Below are 25,896 nucleotides of genomic sequence, written 5' to 3' on the forward strand. Positions count from 1 at the left end.
CTACTGTCCATGTGGTTTCACTTCATTTCAGCGCACCATCAAACTGAATTCAGGCTTGAAACCTGTGGAAGAAGAAGAGCTCATCACAGTGAGCGTGATGATAAATAGTATTGTCTCTAGAAATCTCATTTTAACGCACTGAGGTTCACAGATCTGACTTTTCTTTTTGACAGAAAGATATGAAATAAAGGTCTACTTGTCAGCTCTACCGGGGCTTTCAACCGCATCTCAAGGTCTTCATCAGCGGATGTGCCTTGGATGTTCTTTAGCAAAACATTGACGTGTTTGCCAAAAATGGATGGATGGCTGGATACTACGAGCTTTTCGTGATGACGGATTGCCGAAGTGCCTTCATGTTGACCTTCACGTTGCACTGACATGAATAAAATCACATTAGAAAACAGGAAACACAGCATGCTTTGAAAAATGCTCGGCTATAATGTCAAATACACATGATGTTGTTAAATGCTACAAACAGTTTGTATATACAATATTAACAGATGAACTCTAACTAAACATATCACTGGCTAAGTCTTATATGCAAGTCTGGTGTAAATATGGGTTATTGCCATAAAACCTCCACGTGGAAATACAGTAGGATGAGAACCAGAGCGCTCTTAAATTTGACTCCACTTCCAGACAGACGGATTGATTTCACGATACATAACCAGTGAGTATTTCCCAATAGCATTCTTGAACATTACGGTTATTGCATTGTTACGTGGTTATTCCCGAAAGTACAAAACAGCAAGACTCCTGGAAGTCACGGGTGTAGCTGGCCAAGAAATAGTTCCGGCACACATTTCCCACCGAAAAACCATTCGTTCTCTAACATTTCTGTTTGCGTGACAAAGAGAGCAACCAACGAGGAACTTTCCACTCCGTATGCTAAGCTAGGCTAACTGCCTCGGTACTTCTGAGCACAGAGGTGAGCTTGATATTGATCTCCTCTAACTCTCAGAAAGGAAGTAAATGAGCCTTTTTTTCCCCAAAAAAAATTTCTTGACAGACCTTTAATTTGAGCAGGAAAGAAAAATAAACTCAAAGTTAAGGCTGCTAGCTTCGCCCGCATCGGCCAGTCTTCATCGAGCGGATGAAATATGCTGATGCCATCTCCATGACAATTGGGTGATGCCCTGTGTTCTTGTAACCTCTAACACACTTTTACTCGCTAAGTTAAGTGGAAGGAAGGAATTTAGACCAATCACGCGGACACGAGTCCAAAATGTCTAAATACACTCGAATAACTACTCTACTACTAATATTTGTAGTTCTAATGTTTTTTTTTCCTAAACAGAGGCTTGTGTTAATATTTGCTAATACTATAATTTGACAGAAGAAAAAAAAAAATCAGACAAATAACTGCTTTCTAATGCCTGTCCTTTTGCGACACGGGTGCATCTAGATGGGGACGCAAAAAGGGGCAAAAACCGGAGTGTTTCATCTTGTCCATGCAGCCGGCTGTATCTGCTGTTTGTTCTCCCGTTGTGAAGAAGTGTGAACGCGCAAAGTCGGATACTCTGGACGTTCCTGCAAAGCAAAAGTCAACGAGGAGGAGACGAAAAGGGGTCTCGCGGAGATGGGACGCGTCGCCACAACGTTCTGCCGCGTTCACTCCGACGTGGGCGGCCAGCGGCACCCGGCTCAAAAGGGCGAGTCCAGTTTAGTGCGACGCGGCTCTCCCCGTTTCCGCGGGTTTCGCCCGTCATTTCTGCGAGGTCAGGGGGGGTGAGAAGTCAACGGGAGAGCAGAGGAAGGTCACTGGGATTCATGATGAGGCTGGAGTCCAGGTTCAGGTTATCTACGGGGACACAAAGGAAGCAAAGCTCTGGAGTTGGTCTGCATTGTTGTCAACAAATCCCACACACTAACACACTTTTTTTTCTTTTTGTCTTGTATATACACAATGTGTGTTTATCTTTGGAGCAACTTGTATGTGTACACATGCGTGGCCAATGAAGCTGATCCTGAGAGTCACCCTGTGTTTGCGTGGTTTGTGCCACGGGGCTTCACCTTGATCAAAGTTGTTGAGTTTTTTGGAGTTGGATCCTTCACCCAGTCCCTCGATGTCCACAAGGTCGCTGTTGACATCGGAGTCATTCAGAGCACTGAGGGTCACGTCTACACACACACACACACACACACCACAAAGACGTGCAGTAGCGTTAGTGGATACAAATGGAATCAAAGACACCAGCTAAAATTAGAACTGAAGAAATGAACTGAAATGATGAAACAGGGCAAAGCTGCTGCTGGATCCCCTTTGGTTCTCCCGGCTCACCTGCGGTCTTCTGTTTCTTCAGTCCCGATGCCGCGACGACCTGAGCCGCCGCGGGCACCGAGATGACGGTTGGAGTGCCCTGCGTTGCCACGGCGACGGTGGCGGTGGCTTTCTTGGCGACCTTCTTGGACCCGTCCGAGGAGGCGGGCGGCGCTCCGTCCTCGTACAGCTTCCTCTTCACCGTGCCCTTCGTCTGACCGCTGGGGGGAGCATGGGAACTAAACTGACTTTAGTATTTACACCAGGTTAACAGGACTCCATCCCACTGCTAAACACCTCCCTGGAAGCTGTTGGAGTCGACTCCCAGAGGAACCACACCTGCAAACTTCTCTGTTCAAATGGTCACTCCCTATTAATGTGCATGAGTGTGTGTGTGTGTGTGTGTGTAGGGGGTGGGCGTTACCCTGCAGGACTGGAGTCTGCCACTGGGTGAAGCTGCATGGTGAGCTCTCCTAGTTTGGTGAAGGCAGCACCGGCTGCAGAGAATATCTCACCAACCTGTGGAGAAAACACACACACACACACACACACACACACACATTAGCATTCAAACCAGACTCTGCAACAGCGCCAGTTTCACTTTCACATGGACCGTAAATGATATAAGTGAGTCAGTTCCATGGACAATGGAGTATGTATCATTAAAACAGGCAGTGGAGCCCCATCAGGAGTCACCAGTTTCAAACCTATAAAATATAATATACATGCATTTAACTGAATTTCCGTGAAGAAGGCGACTAAATTGAAGGGTTATTTTAGAAGTCCATATCTTTATTATAATGTATTTATTATAAAGGCAGGCTGCCTGGACTATTAAAGCTTATGTGATGGTGAAATTGAAAGAAGATCATGATGCAGACATATAAAAAATATTATATAGGTACATTGCAACATGGAAATGGCCTGTTCAGACTTTGCTACACTTTGCTAGTTTTACACAAACGTCCTGCAGATATTAAGTTCAATATTTAGCTTCATTGTACAGTTAATTGTTCTGTGCTGCTATTGTTTTTTGATGCAATGAATGTGATGAAATATACATAAAGATATTTCAAAAGAAGTAGGTTACTTCCCCCCCCCTTTTTTAAGTGGGTGGGGGGCGTCAGTGTTTACACAATGGTAAAATAGGGGTCCCTTATGATATGACTGCAAATCCTTAACAATCGATTAAATGTCGGAGTGGTTTCATTAGAACGTGTTCCCATATCCATCTGTCAACACTCACTGATGCCCGTTTCTGCGTTGCTCCCGCGAGCAGACGCGGGAAAAACACGCTGAGGGGGGGGGGGCTCGTGCGTTAGTGTACCTAGTAATGGCATACTGTTCAGACTGGGCTGACGTATTTCTGAGGCGACAAACTACGTCTCACTGGCAAAAAAAAATAAAAAAGGACTTACTTTCGTGGAAGCTGAGGTCATTTTGCGGGTCTCTGTAGCACCATAGACCGTGCGTATTAGTCTATGGATATGCCCTCAAGTGGACGGGGCAGCTGCTGAGATGCTAGCAGCGTAGCTAGGTAGCATTCGGTGCTCTTCGTTAACGCAGCAGAGCAGCTAGGCGTCCGCCCGTCCGCCGCTTTTAGTGTCGGTGCCTGGAAACGTCCAACATTTGAACAGACCGCTGCATGGCGCTGTTATTGTTTTGTCCACGGTGAAATTAGCTTACATTACCACCGGGGGGACCGGGCGGGCAGGCAGGTCAGGTCACGCAATGAATACAACAAGAAGGCTGCCGGCGCTGCGTTCACGGTCTCCTCGTAACCTCGGCGACACAGTGCATTGTGCCCCGTGTTTGGGAGATGAACGTCCACACGTTGCAATAGAGTGCAATAGTCATGAAGCTTTGGGCTTTCTTTTTTAAAAAATATTTATTGAAAATAATTGCACACTCAAAAAAAATGACTTCAAACTTAATGACAGAGAATAACATTACAACAACGCGCAAATAAACAGTAAGCATAAGGATACTGCTAGGAGAAGGGGGCGGGGGGGTAGTAAAAAGATTTTCTTTGAATTTCCGCCGTAACAAGATTTAAAGTTTAGGGGCCTTGAACGCAGCACGCACGATGGTTTGCAGAAAGGATAGCGGCCTGTCGAGTTTCAATCCCGCATGTGCAATGAAAAATCTGAGGCTGTGGGTTGTCATTTTAGTCTGTTATATTATACTATATCTTATTATACCGCATCATCTCGGGAGTTATGGAACATTGCAAACAAGAGCATGTAAAACATGTTTAAAAATAAATAAATAAAAATCTGGCATATTGAGAGCAAACATTGTGTCTGTTTATCATGCTTACAGTCAACCAGATAAAGAAATACATATCTTTTATTTTTTTTATTTTTAAAGCTACTTAATATCACAGAACACTGCAGTTCAGGGGCCACATCCATCGAGTCTCCATTCCCAGACCAAGAGGCCAACGAGGTCGCAGTTCAAAGGGTCCTCCAAATTCTTTGTCCAGTCCTACGCGTCTTTTTACCGCCCTCGTGTGTCCCAACATCCCTTGCGGGCCAGTCAATTGTTTAATAGAGCACCTCATCAGCTACTAAAGTCCGGGCACATGAGACCACGTCATATTCATGTTTATGTTTTTATGTTTATACGACAGAACGCTGCAGATGAACCTTTCATGTCCGCGAACGCCCCACAGCGCTGGACGCAGCGTATCAGTGACACGTCATGCCGCGTTCAGGTGCTTTCGTTTAGCCCGTATTTACGAGCGAATAGCCGTTCAGTCAGCTCCCGAACTGTTACGTTAAAAACCAGGATAACACGTTGGTAACTAATTACCACAAATACATAAGGCGGGAAAAGTAGCTCATTTAGACGCCATCGGCCTGGTGTGGCAACACGGTTAGCGCTCGGGGCTCGGAATAAATGAATAATAATAAATAGTATTCTCATTCCGCCGTGCGTGCAGCGCCAACGGGAAGTCACGTGACTGACGGACATTAAGGTCACGTGATTTATTTATTTATTTTTTTAACTTTTTTTTTTTTTTTAAATCACGTTTGCGCGACAATTTCTGTGAAATGTTTCCCTGAAACACCTCAAAGAGGACATGCTGCTACTTTCTTACACGAATAATTGTAATAATACTCTTTGATATATATATATATATGCTATTTATAAAATGCTATATATATATATATAAATATATAGATAGATATATAACATAACTACATATACTTGCTATGAAGACTTGATTTGACATTGAAGTCAGTGGATTTTAAAACTAAACTGAAGTGACACTCCCGGTAACATCCCGGAAACTTCCCGGGGCTCCGTCACAGTCACCTGACCAAACGAAGTGGCAGAAGTTCGAGCAGCAAGTGAACTCCGGCCGCTGAACTTCCTCCTACAGGAACCAGACCCGAGACCTCAACGATGCGCGGGTTGATCTGTGGACCCAAAGTCGCCGCGTGCGGGCTCGTGTTGAGCACGTGGGGGATTATAATGTTGGTGAGTGGGACTCTTCATCTTCATCGTCTTCTTCTTCTTCTTCGTCTTCTTTTATTCTCGGTAATCACGCCTTCATTTGTTTTTGGGTTTTTTTTTTTGATACTACCGTCACAGCACGAACGTGACTCGGTCCGACCTCAACCTTCAAACGAACGTGACGTCATGAACATTTTGTGGACTTTGGTTGAATTTTGAATTTTGAGTTTATTTATAAAGCGCATTACGAGAGGTTACTGTGATCCAATATTGAAGGTGACTCCTGCTTTAGATTATGTCAGGTGTTCATACATATATATATATATATATATATATATATAGCCTCGAGTGCCAATTATACAAAACATTCATTTAATTGGATGTTAGTTCAGTATCTTCAGACGTAACATGGTGAGACCCACCCGCCCTGTTTACGCCTGGTATTAACATGCGTCTTGGGTGCGTTCACCTGCCTGTACTGTACTTAAAGCTGCCCAGGACGCCGTGTTGACACCAGGTCCAGGTGTGTCACGGGGTCCTGACTTCGCCGTGTCCACCTCTCTCTCTCTCTCTCTCTCTCTCTCAGGGCATGCTGGGGATTTTCTTCACCACACATTCGGCAGTGCTGATTGAAGATGTGCCCATGAGGGATGAAGACATCCACCAGGAGTAAGGCTTTTCACCGTTTCATCAGTCCCAGGTCTCGGGCCCGTAGAGCTAGACCACTACTGTTGGCTGATATCAGCTCCTTGCAGACATACCGCTAGCGGTTTCCCCTTGCTTCCGGTGTCTTTATGCTAAGCTAGGCCACCCACGCCCCCATATCTCCCAGGATTTTGAACAATCCCTGTGACAGTAGAGCGCACGTACGGCAGCTGCAGCCGCTTTAAGAATTGAATTTAGCGAGCGTTGAACCTGTCGTGTTTCTCCTCAGCACGAACCCCCCTCAGAGGATCTACGACCTGTACAACAAGGTGGGCTACAACTGCTTCATAGCCGCTGCCATCTACATCCTGTTTGGAGCCTTCTCCTGCTGCCAGATGAGGCTGAACAAGCAGAAGGTGGAGTCCATTTCTTTGGCTCTGAGTGAAAGCAGTGCTAATTATTTGAATCCATCTTTAAAATGTCGTATTCAATGATCAAACTGATGAACGTCATGTCTTTTTTAACGCGTACTCATGTGATGCTTTGGCCCTGTTGTTCTTTAGGAGTACCTGGTGCACTAGCACCACCCGATGGACTTCAGGAGCTCCCGGGCAGGACGCTCACTTTGTCCTCTGATCGCCGACGCCTTGTCTCAGGGATTTTTTTTAAAACCTCCCACAATCAGAAGCCAAGGGGGGGGGGGAGAGACGACTGAACTCTGTGTGCGAGCTCATCAGTGTTCTGCACCTTAATTAGGCGATTAGGATGAAATCACATCTACCTCTGATCACAAGGGCTGAAATGATTTGATTGTGGAGCTCAAACACTGAAAGGTTGCACATGATTTTGTCTGGACTTTCAATGCTCTGTGCAAGAAGAATGTCTGTCTGATTATTGCCGCTTAAGTCATTCATGTCTGTCTCTGTCTCCTCAGAACAATCGCGTTCTGAGTTTTCATCCTCATGTCCACTTTTTCCACACATTAAAAAAAAAAAAAAAGCACATGGATGACCGAGTTAGCTTGATGCGATTGTTTATTCTTTTAAGCTGCCTTGTAGTTTTATCTTAATTAGTCAAGTTTGCCCGATCTCCTACACAACTTTCGGTTTCACATTAAAGTGTTACATGGAAGTATAACAACGAAAAGAGGCAGTCCCAAGTTCAGTTGGACAAAGCTTTCGGTCGGTGGAGGTTGCTCCGGTGCGACGGGGTGGTTGCATGTGGAGGGAAGATGAGCTGCCTCTGGTGGATACTGCATTTACTTTACTCAACACAAAGACACGGGTTTCGATTAAAAAACGCGTCACACTTGCTGAACTTTTTTTGTCACACAAATAAAAAAAAAAAAAGTTTTATATGATCAAAGATTTCACACAGTGGAGCTTCCATGTTCTATATGGTGATGCTGTTCTCTATGCGGCTGGGCAGGAGGAAAAGGTACTGAAGCTCCAGCCCTTCGTTCTGACTCAGGATGCGGCCCTCGATGTCTTTCAGCTCTGCCCCGAACCTGTCGATCAGCTCCCGGGCCCGCCCCTCGGTGAAGTGCTCCTCTGCGTACTGGCCCAGGGGAATCTAGGCGGAAGAAAAGGAAGGGAAGCTGCTGAAGAGCGGCACTTCGTCCGGAAGAAGAGGAAAACATTTTACCTCCTTTTTTGATAACATGCAAACCTCAAGCTGTTCATAGGGACTACTTTATGATGAAGAAATAGAAACAGAAACGGTAACGGGGACCTTGCCCCTGGAAAGACACATTCCTTGAATTAATACCAGAAGAGGGAAGTGAGAAAATACGCATTTTGTCAGAATTTGCGCGACTCGACCCTTTTAACTTCTCAGCTCACTTAATGTGCCATCTATTGCCACGGAAACCAGACCCGGGGTGGACTCACTGCGTCTGGCTGTGCTCTCCCCAGGTGCCACGTGATGGCCATCTGCACGCAGGACTGGCTGACGTCGGGGAGGGTGGCCATGATCGCCTCCATGGTGACGGCGTCCTTGTCCGTGGGTGGGGGCTGTCTCATGGTGCAAGGGGTGTTGGGGACCCAGGCGCACCAGTCAAACTGGGGAAAGCATCAGCAGAGAACGGGTGAGTTAAAGCCGCCTTGGGGCGGACGGTGAACATCGCAGCCTGTGAGTCGGGCGGGCACCTGTCCGTTGTTGGTGGCAGCGTGCTGGGCCGTGGCGCTGAAGATGGCCACTGTCAGCAGGGTGGAGAGTTCCTCTCTGGTGCCGAGCTTACTGGGCAGACCTGTACAGCACATCCACCATCAATTATTGGATGAACAATACACGATTTCTTCTGCCTCCGACAGCATTTTTTTTTAAAACCTGGATGTTGAGGACAGCATTAAGGATATTAACTGACCAAAGTTGGGGAGCTCTGTGAAGCCTTCCTGTGTTATGTCTCTGATCCAGGCTTGGAGCTCCAGGTCCTCCTGCACATCACGGTCTGACTGGTAGTACAGGCTCACCATACCCGAGACAAAACTGGAGGAAGGGGTACACTTCAAATTAGGACTCGCAGCAGTCGCATCTGTTCCCTCATGTATCAATCAGCTCCCTCACTAGTCCTTAAGTGAACTTGTGTGTGCAGGATTCCAGCACCTACCAGTAGTGTGTTATCTACCTGTGTATGGCCTCCCACAGCATCAGACTGTGTTCCCTGTAGAAATAGCTCGGAAGCTGGGAAACTCCTCTGTCTGTGAAGTCGTTGCCGGGCTGGAGGGAGCGGTAGGTCAGCACCTTGTACTCCTTCTGAGCCAGGATCAGCAGGCCTTCACCGCCTGTGGACACAACCTACACGCAAAGCGAGGCCGTCAACGCGACGACGTCTCCTTTGCATGGCGCCAAAGATTCATGCAAACGTCGTACATTTCAAAATCCCGATCAAATGTGCCGTTTCAGGCCCGCAGACGCACCTTCTTGAAGATGCCATCGGCGGAGATGAGCTGGTTGCGCCCCCTGCAGTTGATCTCTAGGGTGTAGCGCAGATGAGGGTCCAGGAGCTGCAGCAGGACGACATAGAAAACTGCTCACGCTACAACATAACTGTGTTACCTACAGGAGGGGTGGCATAAGCTGCACTCTAATGGATCACATTGGAAATTCAATATTATGTGGTAAAAAAGACACACGGTTTCCAGCATGTATAACATGACTGCAGTTGTGCTGTGGAAATGTAGATCACTGAAGAGTTCGTCTTAACCATAGAGGAGGGGACATTAGAAATTAAAGGCCTGGCTCTAATATAAGCTAGTCTCAAATAAAGGCCTGGCCCCGGCCAATATTTGAGAACTGGTACAATAGTTTCACGTTGACCGTATAATGTAAACGTACAATAACTCTCCACTTTGTCCCTAGAATTGTATACAGACATGGATTCAAATAAATGCTATCATCGCATTTTCTAGCTGAAAACTACAGTTTAATACAGAATAACAGGACTTGTGTGGACGTTTACCTTATATATAGGGTGCACAGCAGGCAGCTGTCTCAGTGTAGCCACACAAAACACCTCCACCACCAGGTGAGTCCTGAGCAGGTGAGACAGCACCTGGAACACCTGGAACTCAGAGGTGCGCACCCACATCTTCGCCAATAGCCAGGCCAGGGGCGGGTCTTTGGGCAGGAATATGGGTGTGTCCAGGCCCGGAGTCTGCCCTAGCTGAGGACGAGGAGGGGGAAACGAAACTCAAACAGGCAGTCCTGTCCCACCACATGAAAGGGAACCCCTATCAAATGTTCTCAGGTTTACATTAGAATTGTTTAGAGTGGCACGTTGAGTCCATTCAGTGTTTGGAGGGAATATGTACCTGTATAGCGATGGGTATGAGTCCGTCATCCGGGTGTTGGTACAGGAGGCAGAGCGGGGCAGCAACGTACTGAGGTTTACCCTTGATTGTGTTGGTGGGAACCCCGTCCATGATGGCGTAGTCTAACAAGTAGACATTCCCCGCCTGGACGGAGGAGAAGAACGCGGACAATGGATAGAGCAGAGCGCTAAATTAGCGGCGTCACATTAAAGCCAGCATTACAGGTCCTGACGTTTATACAATTCCGCTACCTTGAGCTCTTTGCCCAGGGTGGTGCGGGGGGCCATGGAGCTCTGCACCATGTCGGGCGTGACGGGGAAGTTCTGTGGCAGCTTCTTGCACCTCTGGATCATCCTTGGGTTGGAGCCATTCATACACTGGTAGCCAAAGAACCAGTCCTCCTTCCAATGCTCCATACAGTACTCTGAGTCAAACACATCAAAACATTTAAAAGTGTGCGTCTGTTCGGGTTTCTGGTGTTTACCAGAACTGGCCGCCTCTCTATGGACGATTCAAAATGCCCGTGTTGTGATTTGATTTTTAATATTTGTTTCTGTTTGATTCGTTTTCTATTCGCATTTTAAACACAACCTCTACACATAAAAGAGCTACATGTTATTATGACGTGTGGCTCCTCTCGTGTACCTGCAATGGGGCTTCGCAGCTTCCAGAAGATCCGCTGGAAATCGTCCAGGTCGTCCCAGGACTTCCCAAACCTGATGGCCAGCTTCTTCAGGGACAACTCCAGCAAGCTGATGAGAAGGAGGGAGCGGACGTGCACTTTGGCGTTCAACATCACTTTGCTGGGCTACAGATATGATTTGACAGTGCACTGTAGGACCTCGAGTCTCGTCTTGGGGCCCAAAAAGCCTCCGCGCACCACTTACGCATATTGTAAGGAATGTTCAAAGTCGCTCCTCTTCTCATTATCGAAGCGTACGTTTTGGGGTAAGTCGGCCTCCGTTTTGGCGTCGATACACCTGGGAATGTCTGGAGCCCACGACATCCATCTGAAAAGACAGACGGACACTTTGAGTATCCGCAGCGCGTCCGCCGCGGAAAGTGAGTCTTCGTGTTGCCGCGCGGGTCGGAACCTGTAAGTCGCCTGTCTCTCCTGCAGCTCCGCCTTCCTGTGTGCCAGCAGCTGAGGCGCCGAGTCGTCCCTCGGTGTCTTCGCTGCAGGGCCAGGGGGAAAAGGAGAGGGACAGGAAAGGACACCTTTAGCAACAGTTCAGACCTACAGGGGCTCATGGCCACTGCCCCAAGGTTTTGGGGTTAGGGCATGCTGTGGTTGAAATGCACGGGCCTACCTTGTTCCAAGATTAGGACCTGTGACAGTTTCATTCATTTCATTTCTAAAATGGATACCGAGTTCGCACTGTGCCCGTGTCTACGCTACATCATCCATCTCAACACATGCTGGTTTATGTCAAGGCTGGTTTATAACAGGATCAGGTGGACAAAAGATTACAACGCAGCTGCCAGCATGGTCAGTCCACATAAACCAGGATTTGCATGTCGCAAAAATAGAACCCAATGCTTGATGTTTGGCTATCAAGAGAAATTTGAATGGCACCCTGTGTTCCACGGATGCAACGCGAGAGCTGCTGCTCGGGGTGACTAGTCTGCCTCGGACCAGCTCCACTGCATCAGTCTGGAGTTGGCCCCCCCACCCCCCCAAGGGAACCCAACAGCACTTTTACAGCTGACCATTAGGAGTTGATTCTGAAGGCCTGGACTCTTTCCTACCTGTTCCCTCTCTTATCTCCACCTTGATGTCTCCGACAAGCCAACGGTAACAAGGGAAAGTCAGCACTTTGTCTCCGCCCGGAGGCTCCACTGTGACATAGCGACAAAACCAGTTGTCTTCCACCCAGTACCTCTGCTTCTCCAATCTGACCAGTAGCAGGGAGCCTAGAGGTGAAGGGCTGGTCACCTTGTACTGATCCACCTGATGGAGATGAAAAAAAAAAATCAAGCTTTAAAAGCAGTCATACATGTATAAAATATACCTGCAATAACACAACTTCTGTCCCTTCTCTATCCTCAACCATCGCCCATCCTCCTTGTCCTCCCGCTCCTCCCAAGATGTTCCCAGACCAGATGGGATTCTGTATGTAATCCCCCTCCAGTGGTGTTCCCGGGTCTGCCCTGGGAACTCCTCACCTTTGGTCGTGCCAACGAAACCCCCGGAAGTGGTCCCCAGGACGCCTCCTGATCGCGTGCTGGAACCACCTGAAGTAGCAACGGTCCCACCTTGCGCAGGAAACCCAAATTCTGTATCTCATTCATCGCGAGAGCGGAGGTCGGCGGATCGACCTGTTCGCCTTCGGAATGAGCTCATCAGTGAGTCATCGCCATTCCACACACACACACACACACACACACTTACTGCTCCTCGACAGAAGTCCAGTCCAGGGTTGTCCAGCAGGGTCCGCTCGCTCTCCCCTCTCTCCCCCACCAGGGTCACAAAGATGTAGTTGTTGGTGCCTGAATACTCTGATGTACCAGTTGCTACGGTTACAGTGTAGACTTCTTCCATCTAAGGAAATGGAACACACACACGCAGGATGCAGTCAACCAAGGGTTCAAACTGACAACATGTGGGTACTTGAAGGCACCCCCCCCCCCCAACCCAACCCAACCCAACCAAACCGGTGATAAACTGACTCTGTGTGTTCTAAATCTGGGTTTGCCCGGGTGTCACAAGGCTTTTGTTTGTTTTGTTTTTTTTTAAAACAAGCAACCAACCAATCACAACAGCGCAGCATCAGTAGTAAGATAAGATGACCGCGTCGATATCTCTGAGGAAGCCCGCACATTTCGACACGGAACACTTAGTTTAGACGTCGCTGCTCTTCAGTCGGGAAACACCCCTCATGAACTGAATCGTTTTGTTTTAATAGCTCAAGCTATTGCACATAAGCCGTCACACCGTCCAGCATTTCATCAAACTTGTCGCATATTCTTCGAGGGCGCGGACATGCTGACGCGAGCGTTGTGCCTTGATGATAATTTGAATATCATTGCAGTAACCAAATGTGTGAACCGCGCTGATGCAAATGAGCTGATGAAACAACAGATAAGATCTTTTTTTTTTTGGTTTTGTTTGGGGGGGGGGTTTTTTCCACCTCCGTGACATTGCAAAAAACATCAGGAAGATCCTGCCTCAAACAGATGCAGGGAAAACTAGTCCAGGCATGTGCAGCGGGCAGGAATCTCCAGTATTAGCTTCTCTGCACTGGCTCCCTGTTAAAATCCAGAATACCCCACTAGAGCGCCGGGTTGCTTGTGGTTCCTTTGGAGTCTCCAAAAGCAGGGCTCCTAGGGTCCTCGTTCATTTGTGCGCACGGAACGCCAAACACGTTCATTTAGCGTGGACTTTCCCGCCAATATTTGTTTGGTTTTTTTTCTCTACCATGTGACCCCTGAAGGGATCCATCAGAGGAAGAGATTTTCATCTCATCGCTGACAGGTGCGTTTCAGCGTTTCAGCGTGATCAGCAGACAGCAGAACACACTCCCTCTTTTTCCCCCACAGTGGAATAGACAATATAGTGCACTACGGAGTGAAAAGGGATTTCAGGCAGGGCCTCGAGAGAGAGAGAGAGAGAGAGAGAGAGAGAGAGAGGGGGGGGGGGGGGGGGGCACACGGAGAGGCTTTCAATATCAACTTGCAGATGTGGAACATCAGCCTCACATGTAAAAAAACAAAACACAAATGCATTAGTATAGATGTAGGCTTGCTCGTTTGCATTTGGGGCCCCAAGCAGAAACTCAGGTTGCTCCTGCACTGAGCCAACACACACACACACACACACACACACACACACACACACACACACACACACACACACACACACACACACACAGTTTCCCAAATACAGTGACGTAACCCGTGTGTTTCCACAGCGGTGTGAGCAAACTGAGATCCACCTCAGAGCCAGATGTCCCGGCACAAACCGCAGCATGCACGATAGCGTTAAGGTACCAAGAAACAACTGGGGGGGGGGAGAAAAAGCGCTCACCTTCGTCCAGAGTTGGGTGTTCACAGCCAGGGTATCAGTCCTCTTTCCCTGTGGGTTTCCTTTTGGCTTCGGTTTGAATTATGACACCCACTCTTTTCCCTCCCCTCCCGTGTCCTACTTCTTTTCTCTCTCTCTCGCTCTCAGATGTGTTTCTCAGGAGTTTCTCCAACGCAAACCACTCCCCTCACAGCTCCACTGACTGTCTGTCTCTCTCTCTCTCTCTCTCTCTCGCAATCCCCATCAATCAGCCCTTTATGTAGTCCCACCTCACACACACACACACACACACACACACAGTGTTGCAAAAGGGAAGTTGGGTCAATATGTGGGCTGCCCTGTGTCAGATAACGCAGCATACCAGCAGCAGCTGTTAAAACCTCACCTTCAAAAAAAACACAGCATTTGAAAAGGAGTACATGAACCAAACAACCTGTTGAGTGAACAGGTTGTTTGAGTTCGAATTTAAAAAAAAAAAAAAGTCTTAAAAGTCGTGGAACTCATTTCCTAAATTATTGTTCCTCATTATGCAGCATGGGCGTGACAGATCATCCCAAAATGTCAAATCATGGACAGTGGTTGTGCTTTCGAAAGATATTTATATATCTTTCAGGTGCACACATTGATTATCTTAACCGGGAAAAAAAAAAAAAACTGTCTAATTTATCGGTCATTCTTGCTGATACGTCAAGAAGTACAGAGGCCCGTCACCCACAAAGAGGCCTTAAAGTAGAGAATACTATCGTTACCCTGTGTCCAACCTAGTTTCCCCAGTTAATTAACATGGAAAACCAGTAGATCAGCAGTGGTGCGATGTAAAATAAAAGATGCTGCTCAAAACACACACACCCACACACACAAAATAAAAACTCCATTTTAAAAAGTTCAACAGCAAAACGTTTTTCCCAAAAAAGAAACATGTTAACAACGGATAACCCTTTGAAAAAAAACAACAGAGGCTGAGAAACCAGAATGATTGTTATATTATCATTGTTATTATTGTAATGAACAATTCCATCTCACGAAAACTTTTTTTTTTTTTTTTTGGAACTTTTTTTTTTTTTATAACAAAAGCACGACAGTGATGACAAAACATAAAGAGCATGAAAGACAAAATCCAAGAAAAGCCATTCCATACACTGACTGCAGGATACTGCGTTCAGGAACTAAAAGGACTGTAGAATGAATATGCGCTGCTTCTTTGAGCTCACGGAAAACTAGCTCTTGCCAATTGCGAGCTGGGTGACGTGGCAGAGGAAAAAGTCTGACTTCCCGCCCCCCAAAATACTCCCACATCCCACATAGTGTAGCTTGAAGTTGGCAAAATTGTTTAAAACAAAAAAAAAAAAAGAAAACCAGAGGCCACATTCTACCAGTATGACCTGAACATTGTGCAGAATAATAAGGGGTGGGGGGTGGGGGGTGGTATGAGGTAACTAAATGATACAGTATCCTCGCAGCAGCATCTGCTGTATCCACGGTAACTTCATAAAAAAAAAAAAAAAAAAAAATCACATCAGATCGGGTTGGCAAATGTTCATGGGCGGTTTGAGCCGGAGGCGCCGTCTTCATCATCGGGCGGACAGGCGACAAAATCAGCCAACATGGAGGCCATGGCTTCATCGTCCAGCTGAGGGGGGGGGAGAGAGAGAGAGAGAGAGAGAGAGAGAGAAATTAAATAAAAATTTCTACAAATGATGGCTTTAACAAAAAGCTAAAACCTAAAAGAAATTGAGGAAAGAATCTGTTTAGTGTAAACTGTTTATTGCTCTGGAGGTACGTGTAAACATCTCTGTGACCTTCCAACATCCTCTTCTACGGAACTCTGCGCGCTGATCTGGCTGATCCAACGTTCCTGCCTTTTCTCTCTCTCTCTCTCTCTCTCTCTCTCTCTCTCTCTCTCTCTCAGAGTCCGGCCGCACACTTCAGCAGAGTGCCGCCGCAGTGACCGTCTAGCACTCGCGCTTTACTACGGCTACGGTACGTACAGCAGGCCCCAGCTGGAGGCAGGAAGTGGCGGATGTTAGCGGACAGCCTGAGTAATCGTTCTCTTTTCCTGCATCAGTGTTTCTTCACACAAACACTAAAAAGGCTGCGTCGAACTGACACGTCACCCCCGGCCTCGATGCTAACCTTAGCAGTTAGCTGGTGTTATGTGCAACTTCAAATGCTTTGTGCAGCACATCAGCATTTGTGAGTCTGCAAGTCTCCTGTCCCTTTAATGATAATATAAATACATATATATATATATATATATATAAAATTTGAACCAGGTAACAAGCAAATCCAAAATAAGCCATGAATTTTTACCTTCTTCTTCTCAGTGCTTTGCCCCGCCTCTTCCTCCCTTTGCACCTCCTCTCTCTTCCTCTTCACTCCTTTCCCCTCCTCTCCATCACTCTCTCCTCCTTCTCCTCCTCCTCCTCCTCCTTCCTCGGTCTCCCGCTGCTCTGGTGGTGTGTTTTCTCCTTTCTCAGCGTCCGTCTCCTCCTGCTCTGTTGTATTCGGGCCCGGTGAGGTTGCGGGATCGTCTGCCGCCGCCGAGTCTGCCGGCTGTTCCTCCTGAAGGCTGGGCGGCTGGTCGTCGCTCGCACCGGCTTCCTGCGTAGGTTCGGCCCCTGGCTCCTGTAGAGTTGAAGAGAGTCAGCTTTACGTGGACAGCCGCCAGCGTAATTTACCTACTATTGGTGGGACAATAACACGGATGATGGAGGAGGGCGTACAAACACTAAGCTAAGCTAAGCTAAGCAGCTGCCTTTAATCTAATGACATGTAACGTTGGGAGGAATGTGATTTGACTACATGAACGTTAGCTCTGTGGCGCTAAAAGTTGAAGACTGATTAATGGAAGGTTGTCACGATATTATTGGTTGGTGTAAGCACATGTTATACGTTGTTTTACAGGAAGAACACGTGATTGGATTTTTGACACGAGAACACAAAGAAACAGATGTTTTGTGATTTGTTAGACGGGTGCACAATATGTCGGTATTTCTTCAAAGCTGTGGTAACTACCTGTTGACTCTGATTGGTTGTGCACTCTTCTGAGGCGGCTGCCAGATCGATCTCGTTGGCTCCCTGCTCCCACGAGCCCGCCTCCTCCTGCAGCCCTGCTCCTGCCTCCCTACTTCCCGCTCCCCCGCCCTCCTCCCGGGCCTCCTCCCTCTCCTCCCTCTCCTCCAGCGCTCCGCCGGTGACGCACAGGATCTGTGGCATGGTGGGGTCGTCCATCCTCTCGCTTTCGTCCTCCTCCCCCTCGCCCGCCCGCGCCTCCTCCAGGACCCCGATGCTCTCCACCTCTTGCACCTTCATGCGGTCCTCCCCGAACAGTGCTCTGTTGGTCTGGATTTCCTCTATCCCCCCTTGTGCCTCTCCCTCCACGCTGAATCCAGCCATCCCTCCTTTATCCACCGCTGCTCGGAGCACCTTCCCCTCCTCTATCCCCGCCTCTCCTGCCTTGTCCTCCGCTCCCTCCAGTGGAGGGATATCCCCATCCTCCTCCTCCTCCTCCTCTTCCTCCAACTCTTCCCCCTCCTCTTCGTCGTAATCCTCATAGTCCTCCCCTTCGTAAAACTCCTCGGCAAAATCGCTCACTTCCTCCTCCTCGTCCTCCTCATCCATCCCTTCCTCCTCCTCCTCCAGCTCTTCGTCATCCTCCATGTCCTCCTCTTCTTCCTCCTCCTCGTCAGTGCTGTTGATGTTAATGACCCCGGAGTCTTCGTTGCTGGCGGGCGGAGGCTGGTGCTGGTGGAGGTGCCGCCCCTGCTGGCTCAGCTGATTCTGCAGCTGGTGCATCTGGAGTGGTAGACCCATGGGGCCCGGCTGGCCCGGTGTGGAGGGCTGCATCAGCATCTGCTGGAGCTGAGGTCTGCCGGGCAACGAGTCCCCCAGAACGCCCGGTGGAGCCGCGAGGGTGCTGGAGTTCAGAGGTGGAACCAGGGCGACCACGGAGGTGCCGGACGGAGGAAAGGAGTTGATAGGGGTGGTGGAGGTGGTGAGCAGGGGGGAGGAGGTGGCGAGGTCGTTGGAGAGGGAGACCCCGTCTATTGTGGTTGTTGTTGCTGTGGTGGGGACCACGGTGACGGATTCTCCTCCTGGTAGTGTGACGGTGGCGCTCCCCGGTGCAGCAGAGGCCATGTTCTGAGAGTTCACCGGTGCCGCCGTGTCATCTTGCTGGTTCTCCATGTTGAGCATCCCCGGAGGAACGATGACCACGCTGTCGTCTGAGTCGCTGGCCAGAGAGATCTCCACATCCTCCGCTTCCTCTCGGTCGTAGCGGACAAACACGGGTCTCTGCCCCTCTGGAGGGCCCAGCCCGGCAGGGTCCTGCTGGTGGGACAGGATCATGTCCCCCGGGGTTGGGGCCTGGCCCGGCAGTCCCGGAACCAGGGAGAGGTGGTTCTCCAGAGAGCCCAGCAGGGAAGAGGGGCCCAGGCCGAGGGAGTGGCGAGTGGGAAAGGGAGGGCCAGGGGCGGGGCCGCCTAGGAGGGTTGGCAAAGTGAGTCCAGGGGTAGGTCCCTGGGAGGAGGGGAGGACTGGAGCGGTGGGGGTGGGTTTCAGGGTGAGGGGTGGTAAGGGCAAGGCGATGGAGGGAGTGCGGGGGTGGAGGAGGGAGTTACAGATGGTCTGAGCCTCGGTACAGAATGTGGAGACCTGAGAGGGGAGAGAAGGGGGGGGGGGCAAGCACAGAGAGTCATTAAAAACTGTAAGATAACAGTAACTGTAACAGAAGCTGTGTTCAAGTCATCATACACTTTTTGAAAGGTTGTCGTCAGTTCATCCCGTGGGTTGAATCAGTTCCCCACTGGTACCTTAGCATGAAGGAGAAGTCCTGTTGCTATGGTTACCTGCGCTTTAATATGCCTCTTGTGCAAATTTAGGCCATGTTCAGACGGACAACAGCACTGTCTGATCATTTCTTTCAATGAGACCACTGCAGAGGACCATGTTTCCTGTCTCTCTCTCTCTCTCTACACTGTCAAACTGTTGACTGTCAAATAAAGGCAAGTGTCGCAAACGGTGTCACAACGACAAAGACAAAGTGAACGCCGTTGCGAAACTTTCCAGAGTTGTAAAATGCTGCCTCACAGGATTATAAAACGGCAGTGCGGAGCTTTGGTGTCCGATAAAAATTCAAAACTCAGTGATTTCTCCCCCTCCCCCTCTCCCTCTCCCTCAAGAGCCGTCACCTTGAGGTTGCGGTCGGCGCGTCCGTTACTGAGGATGGACACGGCACAGGTCAGAGGCGGAGGCCAACAGGGTGATGGGACCAGGACCAGAGCCAGCAATAACCTGAAAACCACAACAAAAAAATATGAACCCCATCTACGCTGCATTACACAGCCTTCATTTTGCTCATCTTTGCGACAGTGTGCAGTAAAATTAAAATTTGACAACTTTCGGTCAGGGAGTTTTTTTTTTTTTTTAGAAGCAAAGAGTGGAATGTCGTTGACTCAATCATAATGATCTTGTGCTGAAAATCCTACACATGGGGACTTTAATTTGTCCAAAATGTTGGTTCTTTACATTGGCAGACAGTGTTATGAAAAAGGGCTACAATTCACCCAATATGGATATTAACACCAGCACTTTAACATCATGTTAATAAAAGTAACAATCAACTTTATATAGCATCTTTTATACACAAAATGCAGCTAAAATTGCCTTTATAATCAACAGTAATAACCAAAAACACTGCACTTGTGAATCCCTCTTCCATGTGGGTGAAGGCAGTACCTGTACAGCTCTCGTCGGGCGAGGGCACTGCTGTACTGCCCACTGACGCCCCCTGCAGATTCACATGAAGTGCTGCTGCTGGACTGCTGCTGCTGTAGGCGCACGCACAGAGGCAGCACCACGTCATGGAGACGCTGCGAGAAAGATTTACAAAAATTACAAATGAAATTTAAAAAAAAAAACGGGGCAGAAAAGCACAGCCTGACTTGTTTAAGGACACGATGTCTACAGTAAACCACAGACAACAACACACGGGATCTCAGGCCTGTGCGGCTGTGTGACATTAGCTGCTGTACTGTTTAGCAGTTAGTTAGCTGAGCGCTTACAGTGAAAATCTGCATATTCTTGTTTTTTGCACGTTTCGGCTGCGACAACAATGTCAAACTGACATTACCTTGTGTATATCATCCTTCAGCAGAGAACCGCTGGTCAGTATGATCTGTCTCAGTGCTGTGAAGGGAAAAGAAACGCGATTGCACCGGAGTTAGAAGACGAGCAGCAGGCCATTTTATGGGATGTGATCAAACTGAGGCAGCATCTCACCCCTGAGGGCTGCAAGGCAAGTGTCCTGATTAGCCAGAAGGTCTCCTTTCCTCTGGAGTGACGGCCCGACCGCGTCTGCCATGACCAGTGGTTTTGTCCTCCGCGGGCCCGGCTTCCCTCCGGGAACCACATCTGCTGACAGGCCCGCCCGGAGCTGGGGGACAGGACGACACGGACAGGGACTGAGGGGTGAGCTGGAGACATCGCGCGTCACGATATATGACAAACAGTAAAATACATTCAAACGGACGACATGGAACTTGGAACTAACCTTGACAGACTCCACGCCCGGTGTGATGTCACTGAGCAGGTGGCTAAACAGGAGCTCTGAGTGGCCCGGGCTTCCCTGAAGGATGCTGGCAGAGGCCCCGGCCACCTGGACCCACAGCTCTAAGGTTTTGTACACCAATACCCGCACTGAGCTGTGGGATGGTGAAGAAGAGACGCGAGACAAAATGTCGTCACTTTACTTGTCTTCTTTAAATGCTGTGCTAGGATCCGCTTGCGACAGTCCTGCAGTTACCTGTAGGCTCTCTGCTGTCCCAGGCTGGCTTCGGGCGGAGGCGTCCAGGCAGACAAGGTTTGAGAAAACAGCCTCTGTAGCACGGCAGCGTACTGAACGATGCCGCCGCGCACACTGCAATACACACACAGTGTCAGTGTCAGCAGCACACAGCCAACAACACAGTGTTTAAACTGTTAACGGTATGTAGTTACTGGTGTCCTCAGAATCATTCGACTGTTGCATGTACATGTCTGTGAACACAAAAACAGTGTGTGTGTGTCAGTACTCACGCTGTGATAAGAGCTGATAAGACCTCCAGTGTGTTGGTGTGTACGATGGGCAAGACCAGCAACCTCACACTTCCATCTCCTGTTAAATTCTGACACACACACACACACACACACACAGTCAACTAAAAACATGGATTAGTATCAACATTGTTAGTTTGAATGTGTATTAAAGATGTCATTTCATAAAAGGACAAGCTGTGCAATCACCCATTTAGTGCTACAGTAGAATACTGTGTGTGTGTGTGTGTGTGTGTGTGTGTGTGTGTGTGTGTGTGTGTGTGTGTGCGTGGGCTCACTATGCTCTTGGAGCTGACAGCGAGGGCTCGGCACACCAGGTTGAGTATTGGCCTGACAGGCAGACGGACAGCTGAGGCCGGATCCACTCTGTCGGACAGAGGCGAGTATGTATGAATACATATGTATAATCCTGGAACTGTCTTCTTGACACACTTGCTACCGCTGCTGTGTTTGATTTTTTTGGTTTAGAGCCTTATATGCTGCTACGAAAGGACAAAAAAAAAACATGACAAGACTTCTTGAAGGAAATGTCCGTTCTTGTATAAGTAAATCTACGTAACGTTCCAAAACATAGTTCTACGGCTGTCTGTGTAGGCTCCAGTGCAGTTATTTTATTGACACAGCACAGCACTGCAGGGACATTGTTTGTGCAAAGGCATGTCGCTGCTGATTCAAATGTACAAATGACAAGCCATTATAATGACGAAAGGGTTAGAAAATAGTTTGTGATGCGGGTCAACTGACCCTTTAATAAGGTGGATTTTTCCATGTAAGTTTTGCGTGTGTGTGTGTGTGTGTGTGTGTGTGTGTTGCACCTGAGCGTGTGTTTGAGTGCCTGGCAGACAGCTGTGTATCTGTGCTGGAGCTGCAGCAGCAGCAGAGGATCCGACTGATCGAGATGAGGGAAGGCCAGCTCCACCCCCGGACCTTCATATTGCACCGTTCCATCTGCCACAGCAGACAGCTTTGTTAAACAAACCGCATCATCAGAGTGCCACGCGCATGTAAAAAGATCCCTCATGCTGACTCCAGACAGCATCTTCAACTAGTAAAGCTAGCGAACCGATTTACTAGCTTTATTTGCATTGCATCTACCAATTTATACAAATTTTCATGTCAGGTGCGTAAAAGAGCAGATTTATTTGCAGCCACGGTGACTGCTCTGTGTAACAAAAGGGGACGTTAAGAGAACATAAAGGGGACACAATAAATGCAGGACACGGGCTGAATGTGCAACACTGCCACCGAGCGTCGTAGCAGCGCCACAGTCTGCCAACAGGTAAACCCCACCAAGAGCTACACATCGCTCGGTACACTGTCGGGCACGAGAGAGGAGAATTCACATTTTGAATGACGCTATAGTGATGTCACCAGGGTTATCTCAGCTTGGGCTCGGAAACTCCAGATCTATAAAAGAAAGCCAGTGATCTGCAGTGTGATGCAGTGTTTTTTGGATCTTGACTACCAGGGGCCAAAGGTCCGGACGTCCAAAGTCCTTCAACGTTATGGAAGCACAATAGTGAACCACTGGATTACTTTTTAACTAATCAGTCCCAGGTGGGCTTAGGTGCTACCTGGGTGGTGCTAAGAGTTCCATCTGCGTGCCGTTTCTATTTATTTCACTTTCTGTTCACGTCACCATCGCCACGTCATTGATAGAAAAGCCTACCCGTTTCTGAACCCTGGTAGATCTGAGCCAGCAGGCCGTTGGCTGAGGCCAGCAGGCAGTGAATCTGATTGGTCCAGCCCTCGGCTCTGCCGGCGCCCACCCCTCTGTCCAACAGGCCGCCCAGGCAGGGCAGGCGACCGTAACACTGACAGGCCATCTGACGGAATGAGACGGAGAGAATTACTTAAAAGGTAAGAGCAGACTGAGAAAGAGAGACAGACGGACAGCTGGACATCATATATCGAGACATATTATGAAACTCCTACATTAACAGTGAGGATCACGAACCTCTTGTGTTTTCTTGTTTGTACTGTCCATTTTGGAGAGGAAGTAGGCTCCCAGTTTGTCCTAAAAGAACGGAGAAAAAAAAGACAGCTATAGAGATATATACATGATCAATTCATAACTAACATGATTGAGAAAACAAACCCTTTCGCTCCTGTCTCATCTGTCCATCAGTGTGTCTTACCCTGAGGGATCCACAGGCTCTCGGGTAGTAGGTCATGCAGGCGGTCATCCCCTCCATTGCCGCCAGCTCACACTGAGATCACAGCGGGAATAAAAAGGAAACGTAGCCGCTAAGCAAGGATTCAACTGGTTCTTTTCAGTGTCAATCAGTCTCTTGCCTGCTTTTTTTAAAAATTCATTTAGTAATCGTTTAGTCATATATCACAATTTCCCAGAGCCAGAGGGGACGTTTTTTTTCGAAAAGCTGCTTTGGTCAAAAAAAAAAAAAACAATGCATAAAATTGTTGCTCTTGATGTTCCATTTCGTAATGTGGCCCTTCAGTCATGATTATGAGGTCCTGCCCTGCCCCCTCACCTCTGTCTTAAGGCCCAGCAGAGACGTAAGGATGCCCAGGATGGAGTTGAGGCCGACCTCCCTGGCCAGCTCTGCTAGCTGGGACGAGTACTGCAGCAAGTCCTTCAGAATGTTCACCGCTAGCTGGATGGTCTGAACTGGAGCCTGAGACTACATCCACATGCACAGGGGGAGAGAGGAATCGGAAGAGAGGCCGTTGGGCCGCGTAGACTTTCAGGTTTCAAGTTCGTCAGGATTCCGGTTTTATAGACTGACGGTGTGTGCGTGTACGCGCATGTATCATACCTGTATGACCTGCTGCAGGGAGCGCAGCCAGGAAAGGCAGTGTTGCTGGAACAGGTCACTGGAGCTGTCCTTAACCAGCATGGAGAGCAGACAAAGCCCCTCAAACCTACACACACACACACACACACACACACACACACACACACAGACAGATTTTGTCTCAATATTTTTGTTAGATACACTTAAACCTTCCTGCTGTTAGTCCCAATGCGGATTTATTATTATTATTATTATTCCATCATTACTTTTATTTGGTTTGAAAATTGGACCAGTATCTGAGCTCTGAATGCTCACAAATCTATATGCTATTGTAATTTGTTTTCTTAATTTCTACAATATTTGCATTGCATGTGGCGGATGACATGTGATAACTTCATCCCTTTACCTTGAAAGTTTTAATTTTGCCAAATTTTAGCTTTTGTTTTTATTTCATAATAAACATGAAAAGAGCCAGGGCAATTGGGTGTGTCTAAGAAATGTACATAGCAGGCAGATTTTGAAACGACGAGATTTTATATTATTCCTGGTAAGTTGTAGTTGCACATTTTACATCATAAGATTTTGAAGTACACTGTGTAAATCCAGACCTCTCTTTGATTTCTCGACATAATGTTATTTTTGATAAGCAAGCACCAAACTTTACAGCATGGTGGCGTCTCATATATTGACACCAGATAAATGGTGGGAAGTTATCCTCGAGGCACTGTAGCGACTTTGTACGTTTTAAAAGAGGAAAAAAAGTCATTACAGGTCCCATATCGCACAAAGTGAGATGTCCATGTCTTGTTTGATTGTAAAGCAGCTCTAGGTGATACATAAATACTGTGAAAGTATCAATACGCTCAGTCTGCACACAGCCCCGTGTTCAGAAACTGCGCCTTTAAACGAGCCGCCAGGACTTCCGTAAGGTTGTGATGTCACAACTGTACAGTCGCCAATCACAGCATGCCCACCAAGTACAGTCTGTCTGAGTTATTGGAGCGCTCTGCTCAGGACTACTCTTCAGGTTTCTGGAGGTGGTTCAAGTTAGTCTCAAACGGCTTGTTTCAGACAGGGGGGGGACTGGGGGGCTGCAGAAAGGGCCAGGAGAAGATACATAAGGACTGTGTTTTTTCAACTGTGAATCACGCAAAGCTGCTCTAGTGGAGCCCCAGAATACAAACATAGAGCTGGAAATGAGCACAATGTGGGACCTGTAATTCTCTAGTAACGTGTGCTACCATTTTGCGTCCTAAACAAACCACACGAGCTCTTTCAAATGTTTTTTTTTTGTTTTTTTTTAGTGAAAAGTAAACAACGCGCCTTTGCCTTTTGATACATACGGCAGCTTTTGTCGGAGGTAGACGACGCACACTGATGTAACGCCGAAACACGCGTACGATGAAATATTCATGTTCTCACCTGGTCTTGCTCGAGCCCAGTTTGGCGTTGCTGAAGCCCACGAGACCCCCGACGGCGCTCGCGCTCTGCGGAGACAAACAGGCGTGTTAGCGTGACAGCGAAGGCGAAAAGTGTTTAACAAACCGCCCCGACACCCCGGCCCCGGTCCTGCTGTATCTCCAGGTGTCAGTGCCCCAGTGAACAACAAAGCGTGTAGCGGCTGCGGCAAGGCGACCACGGGGCACAGACAGGTAACAAGCTAGCCCCTGAGCTAACGCGCGTCTCCGGGCCGGGAGCTACCTGCGTCGGGAACACGCCATGCTCTCTGTAGTTGGCCACCAGAGCGGGCAAATATTCCGGCCGCTGCTCTTTCAGAACCGACACCAAACCCTCCGTTAGTCGCATAGCAGACGGGCCACGCAGCCAAGCCGATGTAGCCATGTT

The 25,896-nt window shown here is 48.3% G+C and overlaps 4 protein-coding genes across 5 annotated transcripts; 1 reads left to right on the forward strand and 3 right to left on the reverse strand.

Annotated features, from left to right (window-relative positions):
• Positions 1-415: 415 nt before the first annotated feature.
• On the reverse strand, positions 416-3,973 carry LOC139305948 (chromatin complexes subunit BAP18). 2 transcript variants are annotated; one of them, XM_070929899.1, is made up of 5 exons: positions 3,679-3,973; positions 2,685-2,779; positions 2,282-2,481; positions 2,014-2,121; positions 416-1,801 (listed from the first exon to the last, which is right to left on the reverse strand). In XM_070929899.1, the coding sequence occupies exons 1-5, from the start codon at positions 3,697-3,699 to the stop codon at positions 1,737-1,739; spliced, it is 489 nt and encodes a 162-aa protein (XP_070786000.1). In that variant the 5' UTR covers positions 3,700-3,973; the 3' UTR covers positions 416-1,736. The 2 variants fall into 2 exon arrangements, with proteins under 2 accessions (XP_070786000.1, XP_070785999.1); XM_070929898.1 differs by having other exon boundaries at positions 2,282-2,499.
• Positions 3,974-5,596: 1,623 nt separating this feature from the next.
• rnaseka (ribonuclease, RNase K a) lies at positions 5,597-7,376 on the forward strand. Its single transcript, XM_070929510.1, has 4 exons — positions 5,597-5,746; positions 6,309-6,391; positions 6,657-6,783; positions 6,931-7,376. The coding sequence occupies exons 1-4, from the start codon at positions 5,672-5,674 to the stop codon at positions 6,946-6,948; spliced, it is 303 nt and encodes a 100-aa protein (XP_070785611.1). The 5' UTR covers positions 5,597-5,671; the 3' UTR covers positions 6,949-7,376.
• A 7-nt stretch (positions 7,377-7,383) lies between these two features.
• alox12 (arachidonate 12-lipoxygenase) lies at positions 7,384-14,323 on the reverse strand. The gene is made up of 15 exons (XM_070929509.1): positions 14,207-14,323; positions 12,572-12,721; positions 11,929-12,130; positions 11,274-11,355; positions 11,067-11,189; positions 10,825-10,931; positions 10,431-10,603; positions 10,180-10,323; positions 9,828-10,031; positions 9,286-9,372; positions 8,994-9,163; positions 8,733-8,854; positions 8,515-8,615; positions 8,257-8,427; positions 7,384-7,939 (listed from the first exon to the last, which is right to left on the reverse strand). The coding sequence occupies exons 2-15, from the start codon at positions 12,719-12,721 to the stop codon at positions 7,760-7,762; spliced, it is 2,016 nt and encodes a 671-aa protein (XP_070785610.1). The 5' UTR covers positions 14,207-14,323; the 3' UTR covers positions 7,384-7,759.
• Positions 14,324-15,162: 839 nt separating this feature from the next.
• Positions 15,163-25,893, reverse strand: pelp1 (proline, glutamate and leucine rich protein 1). The gene is made up of 19 exons (XM_070929508.1): positions 25,753-25,893; positions 25,474-25,538; positions 24,073-24,178; positions 23,788-23,937; positions 23,434-23,505; positions 23,253-23,312; positions 22,965-23,121; positions 22,111-22,243; positions 21,574-21,661; positions 21,278-21,366; positions 21,006-21,119; positions 20,754-20,904; positions 20,483-20,636; positions 20,334-20,389; positions 19,940-20,073; positions 19,393-19,495; positions 17,219-18,856; positions 16,514-16,828; positions 15,163-15,833 (listed from the first exon to the last, which is right to left on the reverse strand). Exons 1-19 carry the CDS (start codon positions 25,891-25,893, stop codon positions 15,741-15,743), a joined length of 3,819 nt encoding a protein of 1,272 aa, XP_070785609.1. The 3' UTR covers positions 15,163-15,740.
• Between the last annotated feature and the right edge of the window lie 3 nt (positions 25,894-25,896).

Source organism: Enoplosus armatus, chromosome 23 (genome assembly GCF_043641665.1).
Source record: "Enoplosus armatus isolate fEnoArm2 chromosome 23, fEnoArm2.hap1, whole genome shotgun sequence".
NCBI lineage: Eukaryota > Metazoa > Chordata > Actinopteri > Centrarchiformes > Enoplosidae > Enoplosus > Enoplosus armatus.